We start from the raw sequence: 27785 nt of genomic DNA, 5'->3' as shown, positions 1-27785 counted from the left end.
ATAATGCAGAGCCCCAGAGCCTCCTCATGCTCCCCACACTGCTGCTGCCTGCATTTCCACTCAGCCTCATATGGATCTGGTTGGGCATGACGCCACTGGCGTCGAGTACTGGGGCTAGGAGGTGCCAACACATGGAAGCGATTATGGGGGCTGTGTCAAGGTGAGGTAAGGGGGGGCAGGCAGCACACACCAAGCGGGGGGCTCTGTAGAGGGTTCTGTCCTCTGCTGGCATTCAGCAAAAGCTGAACAGAGTGAGGGTCACCAAGCTGGCACTGCTTCTCCTGCCCAGCATCTGGTGCAAAGGGGTCTTTCTGGGCAGTGAAAACACTACCCTCTTTATTGAGATTACAGAAGGAGGGTTCCCTTCTGTCTGCTGACAGCTGGTGAGGGGCGCAGCGGTCACCGATGCCCAGCACCCCTGGGAGGAGCCTGTGCCCATGATCCCCATGGAGGCGGCATGACGAGGTGATGAGGGGCTGGCTCGGTGCCCCATCCCCATGAGTCCAGCCGCTCCTGACAGGCACAGGAAGCCCAGAGATCCTGGGAGCGCAGCTTCTGTCCATAGGGTCCATCCCGCACCCTGGAGGTGCTGGGGGCAATGCCCGAGGCTGCGTGACATGGAGCCCTTGGGGCCAACAGTGGTGCTATGTCCCGTACATGGTGAGCGGATGCACAGAGCAGGGTCAGCTGTGGCTCATGGCAGGATCTGGGTTCCTTTGGAGAAAGAAGGCAGAGCGTCAGAGGTTCTGCCCTGAGCCTTTTCCTGACCTGTTGGCCTCATGCCCCTCTACTCCAACACTCACTTGGCAGAGCCTTCAAGTGGGTGGCAGCAACCAGGAAGTTGTGGGGTTTGGTCTCATCCTTGCTGTGCTTCCTCACACGGAGCCTGCAGACAGAACAACAGTGGTTGAGAACCCTGAGCAACCCACCTTGGGCACCGGCACTGCTGGAGTGCCTCCACGGTGCACCCCTATCCAGCTGTGCCCAGTTGTGTTGTGGCTACAGCACAGAGCACCATGGGACACCAGTGCTGAGCAGTCAGGACTAAATCCAACCTACCAGATGAGTATGGCGATGACGAGAACGGCAGCCAGGACAAAGAAGGCAAAGATCCCAAGGGAGACCAGGATGGTTGTATTCTCCAGGGGGTCACTACGGTCTGGGACAGAAAACTGTGACAGCCTCTGGCACTCAGAAAGGACCCTGCAGCCAGGCTTTGGGGCCTGCTCCCACCCCACAGCCCCCAGCTCTACTCACTGATGGGCTCAGGGTTGGGTGCCTGTGAAGGCTCCTCAGCCAGGCTTCCCAGGCTGACGTCTGTAGTGGTTTCTTCACTCACCATGGTGGCTGGGTCTGTTAAAGCAAAAGGGCTGGGAATTAGTCCACCCCGAATCATGAGCAGCATGGCAGGGAGGAGTAAGGAAGGTGCCCTGGGCCACAGGGTCCTGGTAGACCAAGGGTGCCCTGAAGGCCATGGCAGGGGCAATTCCCAAATCACACCCTGCCATGATTTTCAATTGTCTGGGAGCTGCTTTTCTGCTTCCTATTGTGGAACCAGTTTCTGGGCAACCTGAAGGAGCCCCAGGAGCTAGGGCTTGCCCCAGTGACACCCAAAGGATGGAAAGGGGCTACAGAGGTGCCGAGTGCTGGAGAGGCTATGGGAGGGATGCTGCCAGTCAGTAAGACCCCAGTCCCAGACCTCTGACTGGCGTGGCCCGTGCCTCTGCGCTCCATTCGCTCCAATTCCCCGCATCCAGGAAATCCTTCGCGCTCACTTGCACCACATGCTCCAGCCCCGCAAAAGCATCTGTGATCACCTCAGACAGGTTCACCGTCTCCACCTGTGCAGCAGAAGACACTGGGCATATGGACACCCCTACAGGAGGCCACCACCTCACTGTGAAACCCCTCCTGGCCTCTGCTTACCACAGACCAGGAGCGGTGGATGACGGGGCGGTACTGGAGGCGAAACCGCAGCTGGAAGTGGGGCTCCTTGGGCCAGGATGCAGGGTACTTCCAGCTGACATGAAGCCTCCTAGGGGCGAGGGGGACAGGTTCCACCACCAAGCCCTCCGGAGGGTCCGGCTTAACTGCATGGGAGGGGATAGGGATGATCCATCACACTGTGTCACCCTTCTGCTATGCCATGTGGATAGCTGGGTGGGCAGGCAGGGGGACAGGCACTCACTGATGGCCTGCATGGTGACATCTAGAAGGCGGAAGCTGGAGCCCAGTGGGTTCACCTCAGTGATGTTCAACCGGTAGGAACTCCAGAACTCTGACCGGTGAACGGTGCAGGTGCCCGTGCGTGCTGGGTCCTGCAGGCATGGCCCCACGTGCCCGCTCTTGTTCCTGCAGGACAAAGAGGTGATATGTTCCCCCAACATGCCAGGAACTCCATGGAGGAGGCAGACTCTTTTACAGCTTCAGCAGGGTCTGGGCAGCTCCCATTAGCCCCCATATGACCCCCACAACCCCCACAAGCCTCATGTTTCCTCACGGACCCCTCAGCCCTTGCCTCCAGGACCAGGAGGACATAAGCAGAGCATTTGGAATGGAGAGTCAGGTGGGAATGCACCCTACCTTCGCTTCTCTTCTCCTGTCAGTGACTTCTTCCTGCAGTGGAGACAGGAAAAGCAAATGGTGAGGGCAGGAGGATGGGGGACAGCATAAAGCCAACCCAAACATGACTCAGAGAAGGGACAGAGGTCTCTGCACCAGATGCTCTGCCGCACCCCACTCCCAGCTTGCAGCTCACTGGGCACCATGGCACAGGGACAAGCAGTAACATTATGCCCAGTCCCACCAGCAGGGAACTGGGGGTCTCAGGATAACTTCACCAAGCAGCAGCGCAAGCACACAGAGACACTAACAAAAGCAGCCCTGCAGGGATGCAGTGTTATTTTCCATTCCCCAGCAGCTGGCTCTGCTCTCACTGTATGCATCAACATTGAGCCCCACCACTCTCACTGCCAGCTCCACACAGCTCCAGCTCCAACCACCCTCTCCATGCTGTGCCTATGCACCCAGAGGTGAGCCCTGCATCCCCACTGTGCCTGCATGTTGTGGAGCAGAGCCCTGCTGCAGGCTTTTATAGAATCTGGCTGACTTCAAAGCAGTCCCATAATTTGGCCTGCCGTGATAATTAGAAGCAGCGTTGTTTCCCTAACTCCTTTCATCTTGAAGCATACTGAAGCACTTGGCAGCTTGCAGACAACCTGCTTCTCTTCTCCACCCCCTCCAGCACTGCAAAAGAGGGAGCCTGCCTGTGCTGGCCCCCAGTGCTGCTCAGGGGCCCCTTTCTGAACAACCACATGCTCAGTGCTGTGCTCCTGGAAACAGCTGGCTCCTTGGCTGCTGTGTTGTGAGACTGGATATGAATCCAGGGTGAAGGTCAGAGTGCAGGCAGGATGTGAGGGTTAAGCCTGGGAAGGCTCAACCCGAAGCCCTCACCTATAGGTAGTGATGTATCTGGTTGGGAGGAAGGTCTCGAGGCTGGAGGTCCAAGAGCAGGAGAAGTTCTCGTAATCAGATGCTCTGCAGGACACAAAGGGGACCCCCGGCAGATCTGGAGCCCGGGGGGAGGAGACTGTCAGTGAGGGGTCCCCACAAAGGGTCTCCCACCCTGCAACAGAGTCAGCACATAGGAACCCATGTGTCATCCCCCTGTGACACCCCCATGTCACCCAACCAACGGACATGCTACTTACGGCCCAGCTGCAGGGACACGGTATGCAGGAGGCTGCCATCCTCGTCGTGGCAGCTGTAAGTCCCAGCAGCAGCCAGGCTGGCACGTGGCAGCACCAGGGCTTCCTGATGGATGGCTGAGCCCTCTGGCAGTGCCACAGCCCCGTCTCGTCTCCATTGGACCATTGAGCTTTAGGGGAGAGAGATAGAGTGTTAGGGGATTGGGACACCCTGTGAGCTGCAGCACGCAGAGCCAAAGGATGGGCAAAATTAGGGACGGAGACATTGGCTTTGCTCCTGCTTTTTTAGAGCTCATCCATTAAACCATCCCACAGTGTGCACATAAGACACCTACCCAGTGCGGGCACCGATGCACGACAGGGTCACGTCCGTCCCCAGCTGGCTGTACTGCACACCTGCAGGGGCACACAGAGGGGGTCACCCTGGGTCCTGCTGCACTGGGGAGCTGGAGGGATTGGTCCTGACTGGGGCTTGGCTGGGCGGTGGGTGGTGGAAGAGGAAACCCAACTCTTTACAGATGAATTTGGGGAAGGAAAGACATCTGCAGGGCAGGCACTCACACTGCTTGGTCCTTGCCCATTTTAAGGATATCCCAATGTCCCCACGCCACAGGAACTCCGTTTTGCTTACCTTCCTCTCCCCAGCCCTCGGGGATCGTGAGGGAGGCTGATGCCAAAGCTGCTGCGAGGAATACCATCACCCTGCCCAGGCCTCGGATGTGACTGTGCATCTGGGGGAAGCAGAGAGTGTCAGCAACTGCATCCCTGTACCCTGTCCCATTGCTTTGCTCTGTCCTGCTGTGGACTGTGCCACTCTCACATTTGTACCCAGCATAAGCAGTCGCCATGCTTGGAATGAGAATGTGATAGGCAAACATCCATCAAGAGATCAGGGCTGCATGAAGTGGATGGATCAAGGGTTCTTTGCTGCTGCAGCCCTGTGCTGAGAGCCTTGGCTGTCTCCCAGATCTGTGAGTGAACCAGGGTGGTCCGTAGAACTGTGATGGTGCAGCTGAAGAGGGAAAGGACTAAGGAGGGATCAAAGGGGATTGCACCACAGTGCAGTCAGTATCACTCTGGCTTTTGCAGTCAGCATTACCCCAACGTGTCTATTCCTGCCTACAGTGTCCTACGAATCCCAGCCAGCATCACCCCATCCATCCTGGCCAGCACTCCATCCCTTCCAGACAGCACTGTCCTGTCTATTACAGTCCTGGCCTGAACAGGCATAGAAACAGATGAATTATTTTTTCCCTGGAATGCCTCCTGCTGCCTGTCCGATAACAAGGGGCAGTCACTATCGGGCAGGGTTGTTCACTCTCTCCAATACTGCTACAGGGGCTGCAGCAAACTCTCTGCCAACCCCAGGCACAGGGGCAGGTGCAAGCTGCAGCCCCATGAGTGTGAATCCGCGTCCTGCTGAGTCACCCAGGCTGACAGCTTGGAGGGGAATATCCCAGCCCTGGAAAGGTGCCACAGAGCAGCTGACTGTGTCCATTCTGCAAACAGGAGGCCAGTCTCCAGTACAGCAATCTGGGGATGCTGCTGCTCACCTTGAGCCCAGAAAACTGCAATCATCTTTGCACATCAAACCACATAACACTGGAGTTATGAGAAATGAAATAAATGAGCTAATGTGCTAATATCCAGTGAGGTGGGGAGCTGGCCTCTAGGTTCGTCTCATGAAAAGGAAAGGCATGTATTGCTCTTGCATTGAACCATAGTTCTCCTGCCTCACACCAAGGTAATACCACATCACAACATGGTGCTCCTGAATCACCCTGTGGTGCTCCTCCATCACACCATGATGTCTCTCCATCATACCGTGGTGACCCTGCATCATACTCTTGATGTCCCTGCGGCACATCATGATGCTCCGGACACCTGAAGAAGCTGCTGTTTCCCATCCTCCACCCACCAGGCAGCCTCCAACGCAAGCCCACACATAAATAACTTCATGAGACTGTCATAAGCTTTTCCTACTAAACCACATGGAGAAACGTTCCCAAGAAACATCAGTTAAAAGCACTCTGCCAAAACTATGCTGGTAACTGATACTGACTGGGAATACTAGGCCTAGAAGTAAAATATTTCAGTGATGGAAAAAAGACTTTAAATACACTTTAAAAGCAGCAACCCAAAATAACTCCAAGCACCACACGGGCCAGAATTAACGGATGGTGCTGGGGGGATCAGGGAAAAGGGAGAGTGCACTAGTGTGGACAAACACAAAATGTATTAAAGTAAAACAAGTTCTTCTCCTGATTGTCCTGTTCCTTGTGACCTTCCTGCCTACTGCCAGAGTCTGGCCACAGCTGAACATCCTAAAGAGATGGGATGCAGCGCAATCCCTGCTCTGCAACTGAATGGCCAAGAGCAAAAACCCCCCACACAATGAAGCAGCATCCATAGAACTGTCCCACAGCAGGCAGCAGCCGCAGAAAAGAGGAAGACCTGCAGGCTGGTGTGAGGTGTGGAAGGTATCCAGCTGCTCAGCGTAATCTGTCGAGAAATGACGTCCTGGTTTTCTGCTATCAAAATCCTGCACTGAAGTTAAAACGCATGCAAACAGATGCCCACACATCTGTACAGTAGGCTGCTTCCCTCAGCCAAGCTGCTATCTCATGGACCCCACACAGGCAGAGAAAGCATCCCTCTGTGTCTGCACCAGCAGTGACACAGCTGGGGACAGGGAGTCCCGGCGCAGTGGCCTGGAGCCAAACCAGAGGGAACAATCAGAGCATTTCTTGCTTCCTGCGGGCTGCTCCCTGTCAGTGCATGGTGACCGCTGTGGCCGGGTCAGGGGTGGTGGCTCAGCCTCACAATGCCGGATGCTGCTCCTGCTGCACAAGATGCCTTTTTTTACACTCAGGCGCCAGCTAGAAATGCAAGGTGCCATCCTCCATCCCACACCACGCTGCTGTCCTTCTGTCTGCTGTGAGCTCCTTCCAGTAGCATCCCTCTGAGACCTACGCACTGCGAGCCAAGACATCCTGCCCCCGAATCAGTCACACAGCTCTGATGCACATGCGGGATGTGACAATCCCCTCGGCACAGACACACTGTGCTATGACCCATGGTGGCCTGGCAGAGCTGGGCACAGATTCCTGGGGAACACAAACTTTCCATTGCACTTGGCACTTTGAATGACAGTGGTTATTATTTTTTTTTTTAACTTTGTTTCATTTGATGTTGCTCTTCAAAGAGAAAGAGACACATGCAGAGCCAGGGGGGACACATGCAGAGGGTGCCACAGGAACACAGGGTGATCCCAACTGAGCACGCAAACCCGCACTGCCTCCAAGCCTCCCCCAGCGTGGTCTGGGGCAGCACTGCTGAAATGGAGGAAAATAAAACCAACAGCATTTGGCAGCTCTGCTCTGCTGGAGTCAACTACCTACAGAATGTCGATCTGCAGTGGAAAAGGTGTGACAGTGGTGCCGTGGCCATGCCATAGTGCTGTGCTCTTGCGCCTGTGCTGGAGCATCCCTGCCCCTCTGCCCAGCCCTGCTCCCTGCCAGTGCCCGCTGTGGGAAACCAGTCCGGTGGCCAAGGGCGGCGGCACTTGGAAGCAGCAGGAATTTCCCTCTTCAGTTTGCTTTCCTTCAGGGTTGGGAGGGAGTGCCTTGCTAACCCCCTCTTTGTCCTGCTGCCCTGCCAAAGTTCTGAGGAGCTGCAGTGTGGACTTCACCAGTGATGGGGCTGGTGCCCTGCCCAGAAAGCCGGCAGCATCCTAGTCCTGCACATCTGGCACCATCTTCTTTCCAGGTAAGTGAAAAGCTGCTGGTGGTTTGTGTACCCAACAACATGAATTGGAGGCGGCACAAACCTGCAGCAAACACATCCAACCCTGCTGCCTCCTGCAATGCCTCGTATGGCTGCAAGGCGCTGTATCCTGCATCTTGAACTCCACCTCTGTATCTCACCATTCGGGAAGCAACTGCCATGCACTCATTTTCAGCGCTTTTTATTTGTATTCATTCTTTCACTGAAGTCTGAGAGTAAGGAGGAAAATCCTGGGGCACCTGGAGAGCACACTGCAAGCACCCACCAAGCCGCAACATGCCTGCAAGCATCTGAACACTGAGTGCCGGTGCAAAGGGAGGTTCGTCCTCTGCTGTGTTAGGGGCCACCAGGGCTGTATGCAGCTACCAAGACTGCTAGCATAGCCTGCAGTACCTTCTTGCTAACATCTTTTCAAGGCCAAGGAGTGACTTCTGCTCATCTCATGCCTCACTGAGGACACTGCACCCCATAGGTGCAGTGTCCTCAGTGTTGTTTCCCTTTTCACCTCTTTGCATACACATACACAGTCCTGCACTCAGCACGGCACCCACTGTGGGAGTAACCCTGAACAAAGCAGTAAAATCTGATGCAGGCTTCTCCTGGGAGAACGGTGTGGTCCAGCGACCACTGCTCAGCCCAAATGTAAGCTTAGACTCAGCACAGCACAAATGTGCATTACGCACCCCAAACACAGCAGCCCAAACACAGGGTTAAATCCAGCACGGCCAGGAGAAAGGGTTCTGCTCCGCGCTCATCCCGAATTCCCATCCCCAGCCAACTCACTAAAAGCCCCCCAGACCCATTCATGCCCCACCACCCACAGCCTTGCCGATGCCCAAACCCGAACCCCACACCCAGGGACCACCCCTTGCACCTCGTTCCTTTGTGGGCCGGCAGCCACTAGCAAGACCCAGTGCTTGGGGGCCCAAACCTCGGCATCGCGGCAGCTTCGATGCGGGGCGGCTCTCTGCACCGACCCTGGGAAACTCCCCCCTCCAGAGCTGCGATTTCCGCCCGGCCCCTCGCCCGTACCCTCCCCTGCCCCATCCCGCGGAAGGAGAAGTCTCTGACTCCCGGCTGTAACCTGAAGCATCAGCAGGGGCCAAACAGCAAGAGCTCTGTTAGCAGCCAGCAGCCCCAAGCCCTGCCAGCTGGCAGCATTTTATTCGGAGTGGGGGGGCAAGAGGAGCCCCCAACACCAGGCTCCCCTCCCCCTCTCCCCCACCTCGCCCTAAGCCGCACGCTGGAGAAATTCCTAAAAATAATCTTCTGGCTGCAAAGACAGCTGGCTTGCAGAGGGCAAGGGATGGAGCCATGGGGGGTGGTACCCATGGGGATAGCTGGGCCATAGGCAGGAGTGTGACCTACTGGGCTCTGGCTTGAAGGGACCTTGGCAGGATAAAGGCAGGGAGGGAATGTTTTCTCCTGTCCCAAGAGAGTTTCAGATTTGGGACATTTCTCTGCTGCAGAATGAATTTGGGTGCTGGAAGCTGTGCAACAAGCTTTCCTTTAGAATGTGGAAGAGCTCTGCTGTGCAGTCCATCCAGTGTGTTCCCCAAGCAGTGCCTGGTCCCAATTAAAAGTCCATGGAGCAAGTGCAGAGGGGCAAAAGCTGAAGCTCTAATTAAGTGCATGCACGTCCCTACATTTACACATATGTGAGTTCCCCATTCCAAGCGCAGCACCTTAGTGCTGGGGCTGATCAGGCTGCTCCTGGTGAACTCCAGCCTGAAGCAGGGGCAACAGGGGCCTCGCAGTGCACAACACAGCCCCATGCCGTCCAATGGTAGGGGGCTCAGCAGTGTCTGGGAGCAACTGGGCGCAGCGCCATCTGTAAGGCACGAAGGCGCTCGGGTCAGCCAAGACACCGCAGGGCGGCAGGTCCAAAATAAACATTTCACTGTTACTGCCTGCTTTCAGGAGCTGCTAGCGTTTCATTTCAATGGCTCAAATACTCCTGCAGCTAGCAATTTGCTGTCACTCGCCTGCAAAACAAAATCCCTTCTGGGCTGGAAGGGGATTTCAGGTGTCTTTAGGGGCCATCTGGGCAGCCAAATAAAGCCACTACAAGCTCATTAACTGCACCACTGTGGCTCCGATGTCCCTGCATGGTGGGACACCCGAAGTTGCACCCCTTTGCTCACACAGCCAATGCAGCAGAGTGGGAAGAACGCTTCCCTGCAGCTGCACTGATTAATTGTCACCTCCTACTGGCACGGGCAATCATGGCGCAGCAGTGACGCTGGAAAGTACACAAGGAGGAAGCCGCTGCCAAGGACAGGGGGCTACAGAGCAGGGCTAGAGGGTGGGGGGGCTGTGAGTTGAGAAGGTTGGAAAAACACCGGCTGGATCACTTCGTGCTGGGGGAGAGAAAAAAAAAAGAAAGTGCTCCTGAAAGACTGAGTGTGAGTGTATCCGAGCAGGGGGATAGCAGGGCAAAGTTGGGAGCGTGCTGACACATCTCCTTCCACACTGCTGGAGGGATGCCTTGGCCCCACTTGGGGATAGCTCTGTTTACAAGCTCCCATTGTCTCCTTTTCTCCTTTTTTTTTGTTTTCCACCCCCCCCTGAAAAGTTATAGTTCAGAGTAAACAAAAGCAAGCAGCCTCTCTCTCCAAACATTTCAACCATCCCAAACTTTCTTTGGAGGGGGGCTGCCCGTGGAATTTTCCTTATCCAAAAGAATTTCGAAATGTTCCCATTTCAGCCTGTCTTGACTTGAGGCCAGGACAGCTCTGAAATCCTTCGTGAAATACTTGAGCTGCCCTTCTCTGCAGCCTGTCTCCATCTGCAGCCACTGCACCCCAAAATACCCATGCATGGAAAACCTGCAATCCTGCTGGGGGAGGAAGGCAGATGTGACCCAGCCTGTGCAAATCCCTCCTGCCCAGCCTACCACCTGGAAGAATCCATCCAGCTCCCCATCCAGGGAGATGGATCCAGCTTTTTGTGTCTTAATGATGGAGCGATTTTCTGCAGCATTTTGCAACAGGTAATGTCTGCTCCATGCTTGCCTGTTCGCCACAGAGGGAGCAGGAGCGGATGCCATGCTGCATCCTTCCCTGTGGATGGAGTGGATGGAGCAGGAACCCTGCTTTGTCCCCTGCACAAGGAGGGATTGCACACCAAGAGGATGAGGGGAGCTCCTCCTGGATGGGCCATAGTGGGTGACACCCAGAGGTGGCCCACAGCACACGGTTGGGGTGTGCCCCCCATTCCCTGTTTGGAACTGAGATTTAATCCCAAGAATTAGAGCATGGGCAAGCAGAGACCCCCAAGAGATTCCCCAGCTTGTTTGGCACAGACATGGTGTGAGACCTCGCTGTGCAGCTCAGCCACCCAGCCATGGGGACACCAGGATGGCCGTGAAACAAAGGCAGTGAGTTAAGCTGAAAAGCCCACCCAAGAGAAGCCTATCAACCAGGGAACCAGAGTGCTAAACAAACACCGGGCTGGGATTTGTCTGTCAATACAAGCCATTGTGGTGGCCTGGCACACGAATGTCCCCTCCTCATTTTCCCAAACACTCCCTGTACGGGCGTCACTGGGTAGGTGGTCCTGCAGCCCAAGAAATATCCGGGCACAATAGGGACACCCTGCATCCTCACCCCACTGCCATGACTCTCCCCTGGATGCACAGAAGACTCTAGAGAGGCTGCAACCCCTTGAATCACCCACACGGTCACCCCAGGAAGGCCAGCACCCACTCCACCATCCCCATAGGTTCAATGTCCCACACCACTGCCAACACAGAAGCAGGGAAGTACCTCGACTCCGGGTGAGGCGGGGGTCATGCCGTGGAAGGGGGGTCCCCTGCAGCTGCCTGCTGCCCCCCCAGCTCTGCACCATCTCCCGGGCAGCCTTGCCGGTGCAGTGCTGCACTGCTTTCTCCTCCTGTGCAAGGGCTGCTGCGTGGTCCCCCCTCAAAGGCAGCCCCCTCCCTATAAAGAGGCCAGGCAGCGGCTGTGTGGAGAGCAGAGCCTCTGGCACAGCAGATGGGGTCTGCAAGTCAAGCCTCCCTCAGGTGTGTTTGCCTTGGCTGGGGTTCAATCCCATCCAATTAGAGCTACAGAAAACATATATTAAAAAGGAGGGGGAAAATAATACTCCCTCCTGCTCTGAGGCCCTGGGCTTGGCTGGGGTTTTTCGGTCGGCCAAGTGCAAGCGATGCAGGCTCTGCTGGCAGCAGCCCGGGGAGGGAGGGGTGTTTGTGGATATTAAAACACAGTCATAAAGGAGAATAAAAGGGCAGCCTTGTTTCAGAACGAGTCTCTGAGGCTTTCCCCTCTCCCGGCATGCTCGGCACCTGGCCGGCTCGCGAGCGGCTCTGCGGCAGCAGCCCCGGCACACGGCCATGGCCTTCAGCATGTCCTGGGGTAGTGGCGGGGACAGCACTATGCCCTGAGCATCCATCTGGGCCACCCCTGTGCTCACCATCAGCTGCACGAGGGACCGGATGGGGTGCTGCTGGAGTAATCCCAACCCCCTGAAGTCCTGAAGCAGATGCTGAGGCATGGGACACAGCACCGTGCTGGCTGGGGCACAGTGAGGAACCTCTGGCTGAGGCAAACCTATGGCACTTGGCACAACTCTCTTCAACAATGCTTGAGGCACTCAGCAGACACAGAGACTGTGGAATGACACGGCTTTTGAAGCACCCCTGCAGACCCTGGCACAGTGTTAAAACTTGAGCTCACCTTTCTCATGAAACCACCCATGCACATACCAACCCTGCCATTCCTGGTGCTGCCTGCAGGTCACCTTTTGGTATTGTGTCCATCGAGGTGAAGGAGAAGCAGATTAAGGGTGTCTGCTCACACCACAAGGCATCGTGCCTGGCTCTGGTGTTTACTAGCAGAGGAGAAGGAGAGATAAGGATTGGGGGTGGCAAGGATTTGTTGCCCCCCACTAGTTTTTCCCTTGGTGCAGATCTGTGAGGATATCCAACGCCATGAGGGGTGGCTTTGACCTCTGGGGTGAGTTTGAGGGGCTCCTTCTACACCCACCACATGGGGTCACCTCCCCAGATCTGTGCCCACCAGGGATGCTGTTCCCCTGCAGCACATCCCGCACCTTCTCATTGCCTCGCCCAGCTCCATAGGGCAGCAGCCAGCACCTTGAGGAGCAGCCCAGGACGCCATCCCAATCCAGTCCCCACCTGCCTGCTCACACCTGGCTCCTCAGCACCACCACTGCCCTCCGCCCCCTTCCCAGGCAGCTCCTGGCCACGTGGCAGTGAGGAGGGGGACAACGGGCGGCCCCCCCATCCCTCCCTCCCCTCCTCCTCCTTTCCTCCACCTTCCCTGGCGGCTCCCTAGAACAAAACCACAGCCTTGCTGGGCCTCCATCCCCTCACCACGTGTGGACCCCGGCACGCCCCGGCCCCCGGCTCCTCTGGCTCCTCTGAGTGACTAACGGGAGCCGCTGGGGCGCCTGGGGCCGTCCCTTGGCAGCAGGCCTTCCCTGCAGCAGTGAAATCACGTCTGGAGAAAGCACGCGTGGAGCCGTCCCCAGAGCGAGGAGGATCTTGCCCTGCCGGCTAGCTGGCCGCCCCCTCCCAGGCAGTGCAAAATCCCCATCCCGTGTCGGACAGAGGGATGCGCGGCCTACGAGAGGGCTGGCAGTCTGCCCCACGGGAGGGTGATGAGGCCTCAAGTGCCCATCGGGAACCTCCTATCACCTCCTAACACACACAGCGGGGCCGCAGAGCGCACGGACAGGCCGCCTCCGCTTGCCAGCACGTGGGTGACTAATGCAGCTCTTTAAACGCCTCTGCGGAACGGGAGTGTGGCTCCAGGTTAAGGTTTAATTCTCTTCCTCTGCTGCCCGTGCTCTCCCCTCGCTGCAATGCCATAGGGACGGTGTTCCTGCCACACAGAGCTGGTGGGGATGCAGCCGGGAGCGTGCCGAGGCTGCTGCTTGGGGCTATAAAAAGCACTGCTGTGGAATGCAGCGCGCTGCTCCGGGAGGAGAGGGAAAAAATAAAAATAAAATCAGGTGCTGAATGAGTCAGGGAATCGCAGCGCGCGCCTCTGGCTCAGGTCTGTCCCTTCCTTGATGCTTTGACAGCCAGCAGCCTGGAGACTTCCCGGCGAGGCCAGGGAGTGCAGAGCGGGGTTTTGGCATGGCCCCGAGGGCGGAGGACAGCAGCAGGGCTGGTACAGTCAGGAGGATGACTGGCACCTCCTGCCCTCGCCCAGCCCAGAGGGGCCGGATCCAGGCACACAGCCTCCTGGCCACTGCCTTTGGCAGCTGGCTTTGGGCAGTGTTTGTCCAAAGGATTAACCGTGCCCTGGTTTATGGCTGGAGGCTCCGTCTCCGTAGGATGCTGCACCCATGGCAAGAGTGGGCACTCTGCTGTACCCCCAGCCCACGGCACCCCACTGGGGACCTCACCCAGAGCCAGGGGAAAGCACATTGAAGGGAGCTCCCCGCCCCGGGGCATGCAGTGTTTGTACAAGCCAGAACGGGGGAAGGCCAGATTAATTTTAAACCTGAATAAACAAGGGGAGAAGGCGATGCCAGCACTCACTCTTCCCTGCAGATCCCTGAATCCAAGGATGCATCCAAGCACAGTCTGGTGCTGGGTCCCAGGATCCTGGGGACAGTCCCAAATCCTCCTCCGTCATGGGGCCTCCCTCATTTCAAGGAGCTCCCGGCTGAATCAGTGCTGGCAATGGGATGTGCTCCCAAAATCCCTCCAGCTGCAGTGCTGGGTCTCCAACCCGGGGTATCACACGGAAGCCCCCGTTCCATGCCGTGTCATCCGGCTGGGGACAGCTGTCCCTATGCCAAGCGCCCAAGCTCTGTGCACAGCATCATCTTGGGAGACAACCAGGAGTGGAAAAAAAAAAAAAAAAATTTGTTTGTGGGTCAAGAGGAGAATGGAAAAAAAAGAAAAATACAACCAACAAAACACATTTTGAACTTTCGTGCCAAAAGGAAAATGAAAACCAAAACATTTTGTTCTAAATGATAGGCCTTGTTTAGTTTTCAGCGGTTTTACTTTTTTAAAATGGTTCGAATTAAATCGAGCTAAATTTGGCTTCCAAACATTACCTTGGGGTGGGGAATAAAATAAAATCAAAACGTCTCATTTGGAAAATGTCAGAATGAAACGCCATGGCTTTTCCAGCCTGGCAAGAGCCCAAGCCGAGTGCTGAACCCAGCCTCAATTCACAGCGTGTGCCGGCCTCCCAAAAACTGCCTTTTTTTCACTTTTTCCCCTGCAAATGAAGCAGCTGCCCAATGTTACCCGGTGGGCGGCTGCTGGTGCTCCCGGCAGGGACGTCCCCGTGCTGCACTGTGCCGATGCAGCCTGTTGCAGCCAATAGCTTTGCACCCTGGTCCGACCCGTGCTGCTCTTTAAAACTTCTGTTTAAATGTCTTTTCTATTAGGTCAGCATTCCTCCTTCGCACAGGGAAGGTGGTTACGGGCTGCAGCCCGGCACACAGGCTCCTCAGTGCTGGCTGCTGGATCTCTGTCAGCCAGTAGACTGCCCACGCTATTAAATTACTAAGAAAAATGGATCGTTTCTCCAAGCATTAGGTGCATTAACCTCTCTCGTGGTGGTGAGACTCACTACAGGCGAGCTGTTAATTGGAAATTCATAGAACTGGCCGCAAAAGTTTCCTTCATCTCCCCTCCACCCTTCCCTTGACGAGGCAAAGGATGGGGGGAGGCATTTGCTCCCTCCCTGCAACACAAGGAAAGTAGCTTGCAGGGATCTTTCCAGGCACTGGAGGAAGCAAATGTACAGCCGGCAGAGTCTGGTCCTGGAGCTGCCTGGTGCTAATGTCGGCTCCACCATGTGTCAACCCACTAGTGACACATCTCAGAGGGACACTGCCTGGAGACAATGTCCCAGCACTGTCCCAGCTGCATATCAGAGGTGAAAATAGATCCACGGACCTTGCCTTGCTCACATCCTTCATCTTTATGCCCTTCATCTTTACATCTCAGGCACAGCATAAACATTAACAGTTATCTGAAGGTCTCCATCCCAGCCCAGCGTCCTGGGTTGCTTGGGAGCCAAACCTCCGAGCACTGCATGGCATTCCTGGAGCAGTCAGAATTGCAGGGAACTCAGTGCCTGTATGCAACCTCCAGGGAGGGAGCAAGGAGGAGTTTGCAGCCAGTGTCAAGAGGATGCTCCAGGAACACATCCCCTCTGGAGTTCACACCTGGCACTGCTGCGAGGGGCTGCATTCTGCTCCTTGTGCTACAAGGAGCCCCAGGAAAGTGCAATGCTGCACATGGAGAGCCCCATGCACCCATGTTATTTTTGAGTGCCATGGGTGCAAGGACAACAAGCAATACTCTGGCTGGAGGACATGAAAAGAACATGAGACATGGACAAGGGGAAAAGGATGCTTCCCCAGTGCTGTCACGCTCCAGCTGCAAGACTGCGAAACTCAAAGCTTTGATGGGACAGAGCAGCCTCAGGGGAGCTGTGAAGCAGCCTCCTGGGAGCCTCACAAGGAGCTAAAAGTCAAAAGCAGCCCGAGGGTGGCCAAACCCTCTGGGTTTCAGTGTTGGCCCTTGCAAGAGGGCGATGGAGCAAGAGCTGGTTCAGCCCACTAGCTCCTCCTAAGACATAGGGCCTTGGGCAAAACTCATGGAAAGCGAAGGACAGACTCCTGCGTACTTCCCCAGGGGCTCAGGATCTGTCCCAGCTCTGCACGAAAGTATGGTGAGACGCCAGCTGGCCCAGGCGCCGTGCGTGACAGTGGCTTTCGCAAAGCAAAGCAGGGACATGGCAGCTGGGCCAGCCCCAGGGGACCTTCGCAGGGCCGTTTCAGCACAGCTTTCTGCTCTGCAGCTCCACTGTTGCAATTTGACATGACACGGGGTGACGCTCCAGCTGCCCCATGCAACAGCCCCCTGCCACCTTTTTGTTTTTTCTAGCTGCCTTTGTAGGAAGGCAAGGTCTGAATCACTCTTCACGGCATCACTGAATTCAAGAGGCACTGACCTCCATCACATTGGAGTTGGTGAGGTCCCAGCTCCAGGGATTGATCTGGGCAGAATGGAGTGCACAGTCCCAAAGGAAATGGCTGGTAAAAGTAAAGGAAGGCGAAGGAAACAGCTGAACCAGCACAACTGTGCCAACCCTCTCGGCACAGGGACATGCCCTGCATGGGGACACTGCTTCTTAAGCGCTCTGCAGGCAAATCCAAACCCCTGTGCCAAAACCAGGCACCTGGGGCTGCCCGTACAATGCTATGCAGCATCCCCAAAATGGGTTGAGATCCAGGGGCTAAGCCAGCCCTGCTGCTGTGGCGTATGGGGAGCTCTGCCTGCTCGTGGCTTCTCTGCCCCTGCCCCTTAGTATGTCTCCAGCATCATTTTGTAAACCAGGCTTGGTATCCCTTGTTTTCACTTAAAGAGCTTGGGTAAAATAGAAAATGCCCAAACGACCTTCTTTCCACCGTCAGGATTTCATTAGATGAAGGAGCCCTAAACTTTTCCACCCCTCCCTATAAGGAAATCTCTGCGGGGCCATAACCATTTTTATTATGCTGTTTCTATTTCTGCCCTCTCCATATTGAGAGGAGAGGACCAGAGCCCGGCAGCCTCTGGGGAGTCCTGGAGTGGATTCCAAAACCCCACCAAACGCTCTCAGCATCAGCCCTTCTCCCCACATCCAACCCTCCTACCCACTGCCACAACCACCACGTTGTCCACAGCAAGGTCTGCACGAACCTCCCCAGTGGCTACAGCCCAGCGGAAACCCAAGGATTCATCATTTTTAATCTCTCTTCCCCAGGTATGTTTTCCCACTGGTTCAGTGCACGACCCTACCTGTCACCCCCTGCAAAGCTCAGCATCATGTCCACCCACACCAGCTCTCACCAGAGGTCCATCCAGCCTGGCTGCCATCTTCACATGCATCTTCAGAAAATGTGTATGAACAGATGTGGCCTCTCCCCAGCCAGACCCTCCAGCAAACCCTTCCAAAATCCCTTGTAAGCTTTTTCAGCAATGACTGATCCCTGCTGGCCCCCGTCCAGGCTCCGCTGGTCAGATGTGACCGCAGCACAGAATCCTGCTGGGACGGAGGTGAATCAGGTCTTAGAGCATAGCTCAATTCCTTGCCTTTCTCATCCCAAGCCTTCCCTACCCCAAACAATAGATACAGCAGAGATGAGGAGGTGTTTTCCCATTTTTTCTCCCATTTCTAAGACTCACAGCCTGAAGGGGAGGTGAAATTGCACCTCAGCCTCCATCCTTCCTCATTCATCCATCCATCCTCCTGCTGACACACACTGTGGGTGCTGGGACAGCCCAATGGAACCTGAAGCTCACCCCATCCCGAGGGCATGCCTCAATGACAGGATGACTCACAGACCTGGGAACCAGCCAGACTCGAGAGATAATTCCGATTAATAAGCTGATCTCTGACACAGCAAACCTGCTTCTAATTTCCAGAGGAATTTTTCCTTTTCCATGGAAATGGTCCACTGGAATGTGACTCTTAGGGAAGACAAGTAAACCATGACTCTAAGACATCATCATACTTTTCCACCTTCATAGCCTAGCAGGAGGGCACACCAGAGAAAAGCATCACTGGGAAGCATGGAGATCTATCTGCTGGTAGGAACTGGGGCCACAGGGTCACTTTAAAGCCCTAGCAGGAGAGACTTGGTGATTCTCACACATGAGATGCTTTCTTAATCACAGGAACACTTAGCAAAACCAAAAACTCTCTAAACATCCCAGCAAGTCACCCCGGGGCTAATTCCTGATGCTGGTTTTGCATCAGCATTCCAAATGCCAAAGAAGGCCCCATTTCACTCCCCAGGGGAGAGCTCCCATCCAAGACATTCTCTGTCCTTGGCTATGGCTTTGGCATGGGTAGAGCCACCACATCCCATGACTGAACAAGAAGAGAAGAAACGAAGGCAAAAATGTGCCAAATTTCCCTAGTGATGCTGTACAGGAGGAAAGCAGAGCCATGAGCTGGTTGGCACCTACCCCTCCCCCAGGAAGCATCTCACAAAGGGTATTCCTTCACAGCAAAGCCTGCAGTGAGGGGACAGCCTCATGTGCCCACGTGAAAGCACACTACACATACAGGCATATTGCCAGGCTCCGGGCACACTCTGCCCCAGCCCCACAGCGCACATCTTCAGCATGACGATCACAGCCTGCTGCTCTGGGCATTCAGACACCTCATCCCCAGGAATAATGTTCACCTGAATTCCAAGGTTCTGCCAATATAAAAGTCAGCATTTTGCAAAGAGGGGAACCTGCCTTGCAGAGGGACCATGGCCACGGCAGGAGCCTTCTGGGCTGTCACATGGTTGAGGATGGATAGCGCAAGCCAGAGATGGATGTGGAGACTGTAGGATGAAGTGAAGGTAACCCGGAGCTGATCCAGCACAAGGAGACAAGGTTTTCCTGGCTCGCTTAACCATATAAAACAACGAAGGTGCTATAAATACACCAGGGTAAACACTGTAGAGGGAGAAGAGGTCTTGAACTAAAAGCACAATGTTGGCAGAAAGCCACATGGGAATAAACTCTCCAGGAATATACTCGAGCAGGAAAACAGAGGGAGGTTTAGTCCTGTGTGAGCAGGAAGAGCCTTGGAGTTGCCTTTGAACACAACTTGGAGCAGAAAGGAAGGTTTTGAAAAGAAAGCTCCCGGCAGATGAGGATGCCACACACTGTTCCCAGCTGCGTGGGTTTCCCTACTCAGGGTCCAGGAGAGACGGCGCAGAGGGCAGGGCCAGGTGGCTTTAGGTACCTGCAGACAAGGGGACACAGGGTGGGTTCCAGGTGCCCACCCAGCTCACAGCAGCTTCTGTTAAACCTGGCAGTTGCAAAAGGAAAGCGGTGCCGCTTCCAGGCTGAATACAGCGGGGAGGCTCGCGACGCAGTGAGTCATTCATTCATCCCTCATAAACAGGGCCTGCACCCGGCCAAGCATCCTCCTCCCCCCGCTGCTGTGACAGCCAGACTGCTTCTCCAGGACAAGGAAAAAGTGGCTTATCAGACAGGATCATGTTTTCCCTGCCCCGTGAGGCTCCCAGCAGACTGCAGCAGCTTGCAGACAAGAGGAAGGCAAACCCTGCTCCTCTCTGAGCTGGGCTGTTGGAGAACACAGTGCACCGTACCCGGGACAAGGTGGCCGCGTATCATACCAGCCCTGGCCCAAGGAGGAGCCCTGCCAGCTCACAGCTCCACGTGAGGCTGAAATGCCACAGGCTCCGTGCAGCCCCAAGCGTAACCACACCGTGACCTGCCCTCGGATAAACACAGACAGAGCGCAAACACCCCACCTCCTCCTCCAGCCAACGTCAGACGTGGCTGCAGCCTGCAGGAGCAGGTACCTGCTGGCACCCACCAGGCCAGCCCCACACTGCAGCAGCTGTGCCATCCACACCGTTGTCTGGGGCATAGCGGCATGTCCCTGAATTGTTGCAGCTTTGGGTTTCTCCTTGTGGAGATCCGATTAAAGTAAAGCATCATCACAGAAGGGTCTGGCAGGTCTGGCAGTGAAGGCCAAGCAAAACTCAGCCCCTTTCACACCGTTAACCAGACTGCTGGCAGAACTCAAGAGGGGACCCAGGGGTTGACACGGCCAGGGAAGGTGACACAAGCAGCATCAGAGCTGGGCATCTGCAGGGGACTGAGAAGCCGTGATTGAGCCAGCCAAGGGCAAGGAGGGACAAGGCAGGCTGAGCCTTTCTATTGCCTGCGCATGAGAAAGCAGCTCTTTCCGCGCCTCTCCTAATTAAGAACAGATTTTCCCTCCCCAGACCCCCCAGGAGAAGAGAGGGCCCTGCCAGGGAGACCTGTGGCTCCGCAGGGGTGAGGGCACTTTGCCTGGTATTGTTCAAACCTTTCTCCAGAAAACTCTCCCCGGAGCTCAGAGAGGGAACTCCGAGCAGATGATGGGGAAGGGGTTCAAAACTTCCACCCCGGGACTTCTTCCCACCCCCCAAGCATCCCAAGGCGGGCGCTGAGCCCAGAAGGGCAGCAGCACCGGGTACCCGCAGGCAGGGAAAGCGAGGGGCTGCTCCCAGGACTGAGCGAGGAGCTACCTTTCCCCGAGCTTCGGGACGAGCAGCAAAACACCGGGCTAAGCCTCCTGCCTGCCTGCGCGGCGCCGGCACTGCCCGCAACCGGGCGCTCCTCACCGCGGCGGCGGGGAGTCACGAACGGGAGAATCGGGGCTGCTCCTACCTTCCTCCGCGCCTCCCAGGCTATGTGTCCATGGTGCTGAGCGAGCCGGGCCGGGCCCGGCAAGGGACCGCGGAGCTGCACCGTCGGAGGGGAGCCCGCTCGGGGCTGGCTGGGGAGGCAACGCGGGCGGTGCGGGCCCGCCGCCGCTCAATTGGAGCAGGGCGCTGCCAATCTGCCGCCGCCGCTCCGGGACGCTTCCTGTCTGCGAGCCGCGCCCGGCACCGGCACCGGCTCCCGCGGCTCCGCACCCCACCGGTGCACGCTGCATCAGCACGGAGCGCGGCCCCTGCGGCACACGACGTCCTCGGGCTCCCGATGTGCCGGGGGCACTTGGTTCGCCCAGCCCGTCCCGTTGGGGCTCACGGCTTGCGTTGGTCAGGGTACCCCTGGGATGAGGAGCTGCAGCCCCCCAGCATCCTAGCAAGGGGTGATGCAGTTTCTCTGCTCCTGGGATTGTAATTTCTTTGGGGTTTTGTTGTTACAGGGGTTATGTCTTGTCTACTGGTAAGATGAAATCTGGCCCTCAGGCTTGTGTTCCTCAGCTGTGAATTAAAAAAAAAAAAAGAAGCCTCTTTCCTCCTCATGTCCTTCAGTACTTTTGCATTCCTCTTTTTCTAAGAAGCATCACCTCTTCATTGCCCTCCCTGCACTCCCTTGGAATTTTTTTTTTTTTTTTTTTTCATTAGTGTAAATATTTGCAGGAGGAGTAACCATGATGAAATTCTGCAGCGGGAAACCATCCGGTGAAAACCCACAGGGACTTCTCCCCTGGTACCTGGGGCAATGCACACTCTGGGATCTCCCAGGATGGGCTGAAGACCCCAGGTGAGGTCAGCAAAGCTGCAGCTATGGGAGCCCCTTGCAGACCAAGCACTACCACATGCCCGGGCAGAGAGCCTGTGCAGAGATAAGAGCCATGTGCCTATGTGAATGCAGCATCCACGCAGCACAATTCCAGCTATCTTACAATAGCAGAGTGCACTGCAGCCCACCTGGAATAAGCGAGGTGTGTTTGCATTACAGCCCAACTCTGCAACCCTGTGGTAACAAAGCGTTCCTTGCCCGCATCATCGCATTCCTCTGCAACCACTCAATAGCACCCTGCTACCTGCTCATGCTCTGCAACCTCATGATAACAAGCCCGTGAGTCATCTCACCTCCCATGTAATCCCGCAGTAACAAACCGGTGTTTTCCTTTGGGCCAACCCTCCTGTACAACCCTACAATAACTGAGTGCCCCGAGGCTGTGCACGCTGCCATTGCCGCAGCAGTGCTGGTGCTCTGGGGAAGTGGTGTAACCCACAGGGAAACCCCTCCCTGTATGCAGCCTCTTCTGCCTCCTGCTCCAGGGTATTAATAAATGCAATGATTGGGATATGAGGTGTTAAGGAATTCAATGAGCACTATCCAAGGGGCAAACTAAGCTGTCTCCCGGGGTGGTAGTGCTGGAGAATGAGGGGTCCCTTCCCTTTCCCTTCGGTTCTCCCATGTGGTTGGGAGAAGCATGTTTTTTGCAGCTCTTTGCAAATGCAGTGGTTTCCCCAGTCTAAAATGGGGACTTTGGGAGCAGTAGGGTGAGTGTGCCCAGCCCAGCACGCACACAGGCTCCACGATGTGGGCATGCGCTCGGCTGTGGTTGAGGCTATGTGCCCAAACTGCCCGAGGAATGTTGCAGCTTGGCACATCTGCTCGTGGCCTGGGCTGCAACCTCGCTGGCCACATGTGGCCACATCTGCCCTGCCTGTGCCACAAAACGCTGGGGCCATGCCAGGGCTTGGAATGTCCCTCCCTGAGCTATCCCTATGGCCTCTGAGGTGCTTTGAACATCTGTTCATGGGGATTTTGGTTGCCTGGGAATATAGGAGGAGCTGCTCCTGGGCAGGGAGATTTTCCCTCCATTCAACTTCTTGCTTTCCCCTTCCAACTGCACAATGCTGCTCTGCTCCCATTCCCTGCAATGCTCATGAGCTGCAACCTGCAGGATCAGCTCCTTAGGATGATTGACAGTAAGCATTTAGCTGTCGTTCCCTCCTGGGAGCAGACCCTGGGCTTTCTCTCATGCTTTGTGGGGTGCTGGGAGTTGAGAGCTGGGCTGCTTGGCGCCGGCACTGGCAGAAAGCCATGTAATGCTTTCACTGCCGCTGCAGAGCTGGAAAGCCCATCTGCACTGCAGATCTGGGGAATCCCCCAGCTCTGCCAGAAGCAATGTTGGGAAGGCAAAACCAGGGATTGATTTTGAGGGGCCATGGGGTAAACAGCGCAGACAGACTCTCCACAGTGGAGTACTGGGATACAGGGCCACAGGGCTTGCTAGGGCACCAGCAGCATGCAAAGCCAGTAAGGAGAGACTGAAACGTTGAGTGAGGAAGGGGCAGCTTTGGTGAGAGCAGAGTGGGGTCTGCTTGAACAGCGGAGTGCTCATTGGGGCTGGGAAACCTGGCAAAGAACCCCCAGGGCCCCCTAGGACAGGGCTGCTGTGACACATCACACACTGAACGAGGCAGGCAAAACCTGCAGCTCTGACACCACAGCTTCTGCCCTGCTCCATCCTCAGGCTGAGACTGCATGCATCCCACATCCCACATCCCAGACTGGCTGCTGCATCCTGCTCAGCAACGGGTCACCCACTCAGCTCCCCAGGAGAGCCAAATCTGGGAACTGTGTGCTTCTTCTCCCCTCTCTCACTTCTGAGAAGACACAGCCAGTTCCAGCCCAGAGGGGGAACTGCCAGCTCTTGTCTAGGCAGGTCAGGGCTCAGGCACATGAACAGAATGGTTGGGGCTTACATTACAGTATCACTAACTTATGCAGGACACCCCTTCCCCCCATTCTCCTCCCCCAACCTTCTGGGTTATACACTGCTCTCCCTCCCAGACTTCAGACTAAACTCAAAGCAAGATGTGTAAGGCCACAGTGGAGGTGCTGCGTCACAGTGGCAAGGGACAGGACACTGGTCCTCAGCAATCACCAGATGCATCTGTGATCACCGGAACTCTAACTGAAGGGAGATGAAGGTAGGAGATGAATGCAAGTGAATGCTGTGGTGTAACCCCATGATGTCTGTGCACTGCAATTCTTGCCCCCAAGCCCAGCCCCAGTGGCTGTTCTTGGTGTCCCAAAGGCATGGGTTCCTGGTGGGCTGGACAAGGCAATGGAAAGCTGCTCATGCTTGCCTGGTCCAGCCAGGCTCTGGCTGACGTGCACTGGGCATGGCCCTGCTCAAAGTGCAGGCTTGCTGTGTGTTTACCCTGGCCAGCCTGGAGTGTACAGGAAACCAGAGAGCTCTGCACGCTGGCTGTCACTTTATTTATTATGGTCACAGCTCGGGCTGCTTGCACTGCTGAAATGAGGCAGCAAAAACCCCAAGTGGTGCTGCATAGCTTCCACCCTGCCAGCTCTGCTTTGCTCTGATTCATCTTGCTGTCCTGCAACTGGAACAGGATGGCAGGATGCTCCATGCCATGCAAAGCTCATCCTGTCTGTTAGCAGCTTGTCTTGTCCCAACTGTAGCCAGCCATACCATGCAAGGAGAAACTGCTGGCAGATGCCCAGCCTGGTGCCACTCCATATATTACCCACACTGGCACATGGATTTCTTAGCAATATCACATAGAATCATAGAATCCTTACAGTTGGAGAGGACATTTAAAAGTCATTTAGTCAAACTCTTCTGCAATAGATAGAGACGTGCACAGCTAGATCTGGTTGCTCATAGTCTGGTCCAGCTTGGCCTTGAACGTCTCCAGCAACATGGCATCCACCACTGCTCTGTGCAACCTGTTCCAGTGCCTCACCACCCTCACTGTAAAAGACTTTTTCCTTGTATCTAACCTAAATCTACCCTTTTTAAACTTAAAACTGTTTTGTGTTGTCCTATCACAAGAGACCCTGCTAAAGAGTCTGTCCCCCTCTTTCCTGTAGCTCCACATCTTCCTCATTTCTTCACTTCTGTCCTGCAGAACAGCAATGCACATTGTACTTTGTCACCAGAGCTGTACTGTTGCTCCAGAATTTTTGCTTCATCTACCTCACCAGCCAAGGGAAGGAAGCATGCAGGATCCCACAGCTCAGTGCTCATGACCAGCAGTTCCACCTTCAGCCCTGCTGCTGTTGTTCTGGAGGGAACACCACAGCTGCTGTAAGGATGACAATAAAATAAACCTGGCTCTTTCCCCCAGCAGACTCAGCCGCTCCCAGCGCTGTGCACGGCAACATGCCAAATGTTCCATGCTGCAAACTGGAGGCAACTCACAGCTGAAGAGGGGTGGCAGAGAGAAGAGATACTGTGCACTCTGTTATTTATAGGGCTGCCCTTTGCCAGGGCTTGACTGGCAGCAGCAAGGGCTGGGCTGGCATGGAGGGATGTCAGGGCAGAAACAACAGCCAGAAACCTGGGGACATGAGAGCAAACCTGCCAGCACTTGGAGGGCTCCTCATCCCTGCTCACAAGCTGAGCCATGTGGCTCACTGGGCTGCCTGGCTATTAAAGGGGGAAAGTGCCATCAAGACAATAAACGGGGAGCCAAGCCAGTGCCTACAACCCATGGTGATTTGGTTCTCTTCCATTACAAAGTCTCTAGCTCCTTCCCCTTTGTTCTTCCTTCATCTTGTGTTTTGCTGAAGGCTCTGTGTGCCCATGCATTGGCCACTAGGATGGAAAAATCTGTGTGGGACACAGAGAGCAGTATGGAAGAAGGGTTTCTAGAGACCGATGTCAGTTTTGTTCAGTTTTGGCCTTCTGGCCTTCGTGTTTTCTATCAAAAGAATGTCCAAGGAAGAGTTCAGTGAAGGAACATGGTAATATTTGATTTTGACTTGCTGAAGAAATGGTATTTATAGTGTGAGATAGCGAGCAACAACTGAAGTGGAACATGAGACATTATTTCCAAAGGAAAACTTGAATGTTTCCTTCCAGAAAGGCTGACCGTAATGCCTGGACGCTGCTGGGCTCCACCTCTCCTCCCTCCTGTTGTGCAGGCTGGATTTCTCTCCTGGCTGCATCTCCCCCATACTGGGCCCCAGTGGCTGGATGCTGCACACACAGCTGCCCCAAGAGACTCCTGCCCAGGGATGAGATTTGGCTCCTTCCCAAAGACACCAGTGACTACAAGTTGGCTTTTGATAATTTAAACCCATAGATACATCACTTGTGTCCCTATTCCTTAGTCACTTGGAAAAATAACTCTCAATTTCCCAAGCAAAATCAGCACAATCAAAGGGATTCTGCTGTTTCTGGGACAATTGCATTCTTTTGCAAGGGATGCTTCTTCTGTGCCTCTTAGCCAGCCAGCTCTGCTAATTGTTTGCTCCTGCTGTGGCTGCTAGGAGGTGGGATCAAGAGGCCTCCTTAACCTTTCCAAGATGGTGTAAAATCAGAGCAGGGACCTGCTACTGGATGCAGATCAAAGGTCCTTTCCCATGTCTGTGCTCCTAGATGCTGCTCTTTATCATTATTGTGAGAGAGAGGAGTAGGAAATGGGATGGGATGGGATGGGATGGGATGGAATAGAATAGAATGGAATGGAATAGAATTGAATGGAATGGAACGGAACAGAACAGAACAGAACAGAATGGAATAGAATAGAATAGTTGTCAGGGACTTAGAAAAATCAAGTCCAACTGCCTAACCACTTCAGGGCTAACCAAAAATTAAAGCATGTTATTGAGGGCATTATCTAAATGTCTCTTCAACACTGGTGGGTAGGAACATGAACCATTTCTCTAGAATGCGTTTTTTAAGTGTGTGGCTACCCTCGCAGTAAATCAGTTTTCCTGATGTCCATTATGAACCTCTCTGATGCAGCTTTGTGGCCGTTCCCATGTATAATGGCACTGGTTCCCAAGGAGAAGGGACCACCCTCCCTTTCCATTTTCCCTCCTTAGGAAGTTGCAGCCAGTTATGAGGTCACCCCTCAGTCTCCTTTTCTTCAAACCTAGGTGTCTTTACTCTCTCCAGCCTTCCAGCTGGTTTACGAGCTTTGCTGTCCTCCTTTGAAAAATTTCAAAGACCTTAACATGGGGAAAATTGATTGCAACATTCAAGGCGAGCTCACACCAGCACTAGATATAGTGGGAGAATCACTGGTTTTGATCAACTGACTGTTCCATGCATCCTAAGATGCAGTTTGCCCTAATAGGTCCATAGATGCTGTGATTTAGTAGTGGGCTCCCCAGTACCTGCTGTACCAGAGCATTGCTCATCCATCCTTGATCTTCCCTTGATATCCTGCTTAGTTTTGCTGACTGAAGAGAAATGAAATGAAACAACCAGAATAAAGAGAGGAGGAGACCATGGAGTCTATCCTTTCCAGACAATGTTTTATGGGCTACCTCCAAATGCCATTAGGGACTTTCCATAGAACCACAGAACAGCTGTAGTTGGAATGGACCTTAAAGATTATGTAGTCCAACCCTACTTCCCTGGGCAGGGTTGCCACCGACTAGATTAGGTTGTCCAAGGTCCCAGTGAACCTGGCCTTGTACATCTCCAGTGATGGAGCACCCACAGCTTCTCTGGGCAGCCTGTATCAGTGCCTCACCACCCTTGCAGGAAAAAAAAATTCTTCCTAATGTCTGATCTAAGTCTCCTTTATTTTTGTTTAAAGTTGTTAACCCTTGACCAATCACTGCAGTCCTTCACAAAGAGTACCTCCCCATATTCCCAGTACATTAAGCCCCCTTTAGGTACTGGAAGGCTGAAACGAGGTCTCCCCAGAGCCTTCTCTTCTCCAGGCTGAGCAAGTTCAGCTCTATCAGCCCATCTTCACAGGAGGGGTGCTCTACCCTCTAATCAATCTAATGGTCTTCCTCTGGACTCGCTCCAACAGGCCCATGTCCCTCTTGTGCTGTGAGCCCCAAAGCTAGGTGCATTACTGCAGGATGGTCTTCACAAAAGCAGAGTGGAGGAGGACAGTCACCTCTCTCATCCTGTTGTTCACAATCTATTTCATGCAGCACGGGATACAGTTGGCTTTCTGGACTACAAGAGCAGACTGCTGGCTCACACTGAGTTTTCCATCAAACATCACACCCAGGTCATTCTCAGTCAGTGCTGCTCTCCATCCATTCATCTCCCACCCCGTACTGATTGCCCCTAC

The 27785-nt window shown here is 54.8% G+C and overlaps 1 protein-coding gene across 1 annotated transcript; it reads right to left on the bottom strand.

Moving 5' to 3' along the window:
- Positions 1 to 306: 306 nt before the first annotated feature.
- Positions 307 to 20808, bottom strand: IL11RA (interleukin 11 receptor subunit alpha). The gene is made up of 13 exons (XM_048932002.1): positions 20689 to 20808; positions 4339 to 4438; positions 4043 to 4103; positions 3711 to 3877; positions 3454 to 3568; positions 2584 to 2616; positions 2189 to 2352; positions 1927 to 2090; positions 1700 to 1841; positions 1258 to 1353; positions 1060 to 1159; positions 804 to 886; positions 307 to 714 (listed from the first exon to the last, which is right to left on the bottom strand). The coding sequence occupies exons 2-13, from the start codon at positions 4436 to 4438 to the stop codon at positions 695 to 697; spliced, it is 1245 nt and encodes a 414-aa protein (XP_048787959.1). The 5' UTR covers positions 20689 to 20808; the 3' UTR covers positions 307 to 694.
- Between the last annotated feature and the right edge of the window lie 6977 nt (positions 20809 to 27785).

The sequence above is a fragment of the Lagopus muta genome, chromosome Z, assembly GCF_023343835.1.
Source record: "Lagopus muta isolate bLagMut1 chromosome Z, bLagMut1 primary, whole genome shotgun sequence".
Classification (NCBI taxonomy): domain Eukaryota; kingdom Metazoa; phylum Chordata; class Aves; order Galliformes; family Phasianidae; genus Lagopus; species Lagopus muta.
The sequence above is the reverse complement of the archived record's forward strand: the minus strand, read 5'-3'. Positions and strand labels throughout refer to the sequence as shown.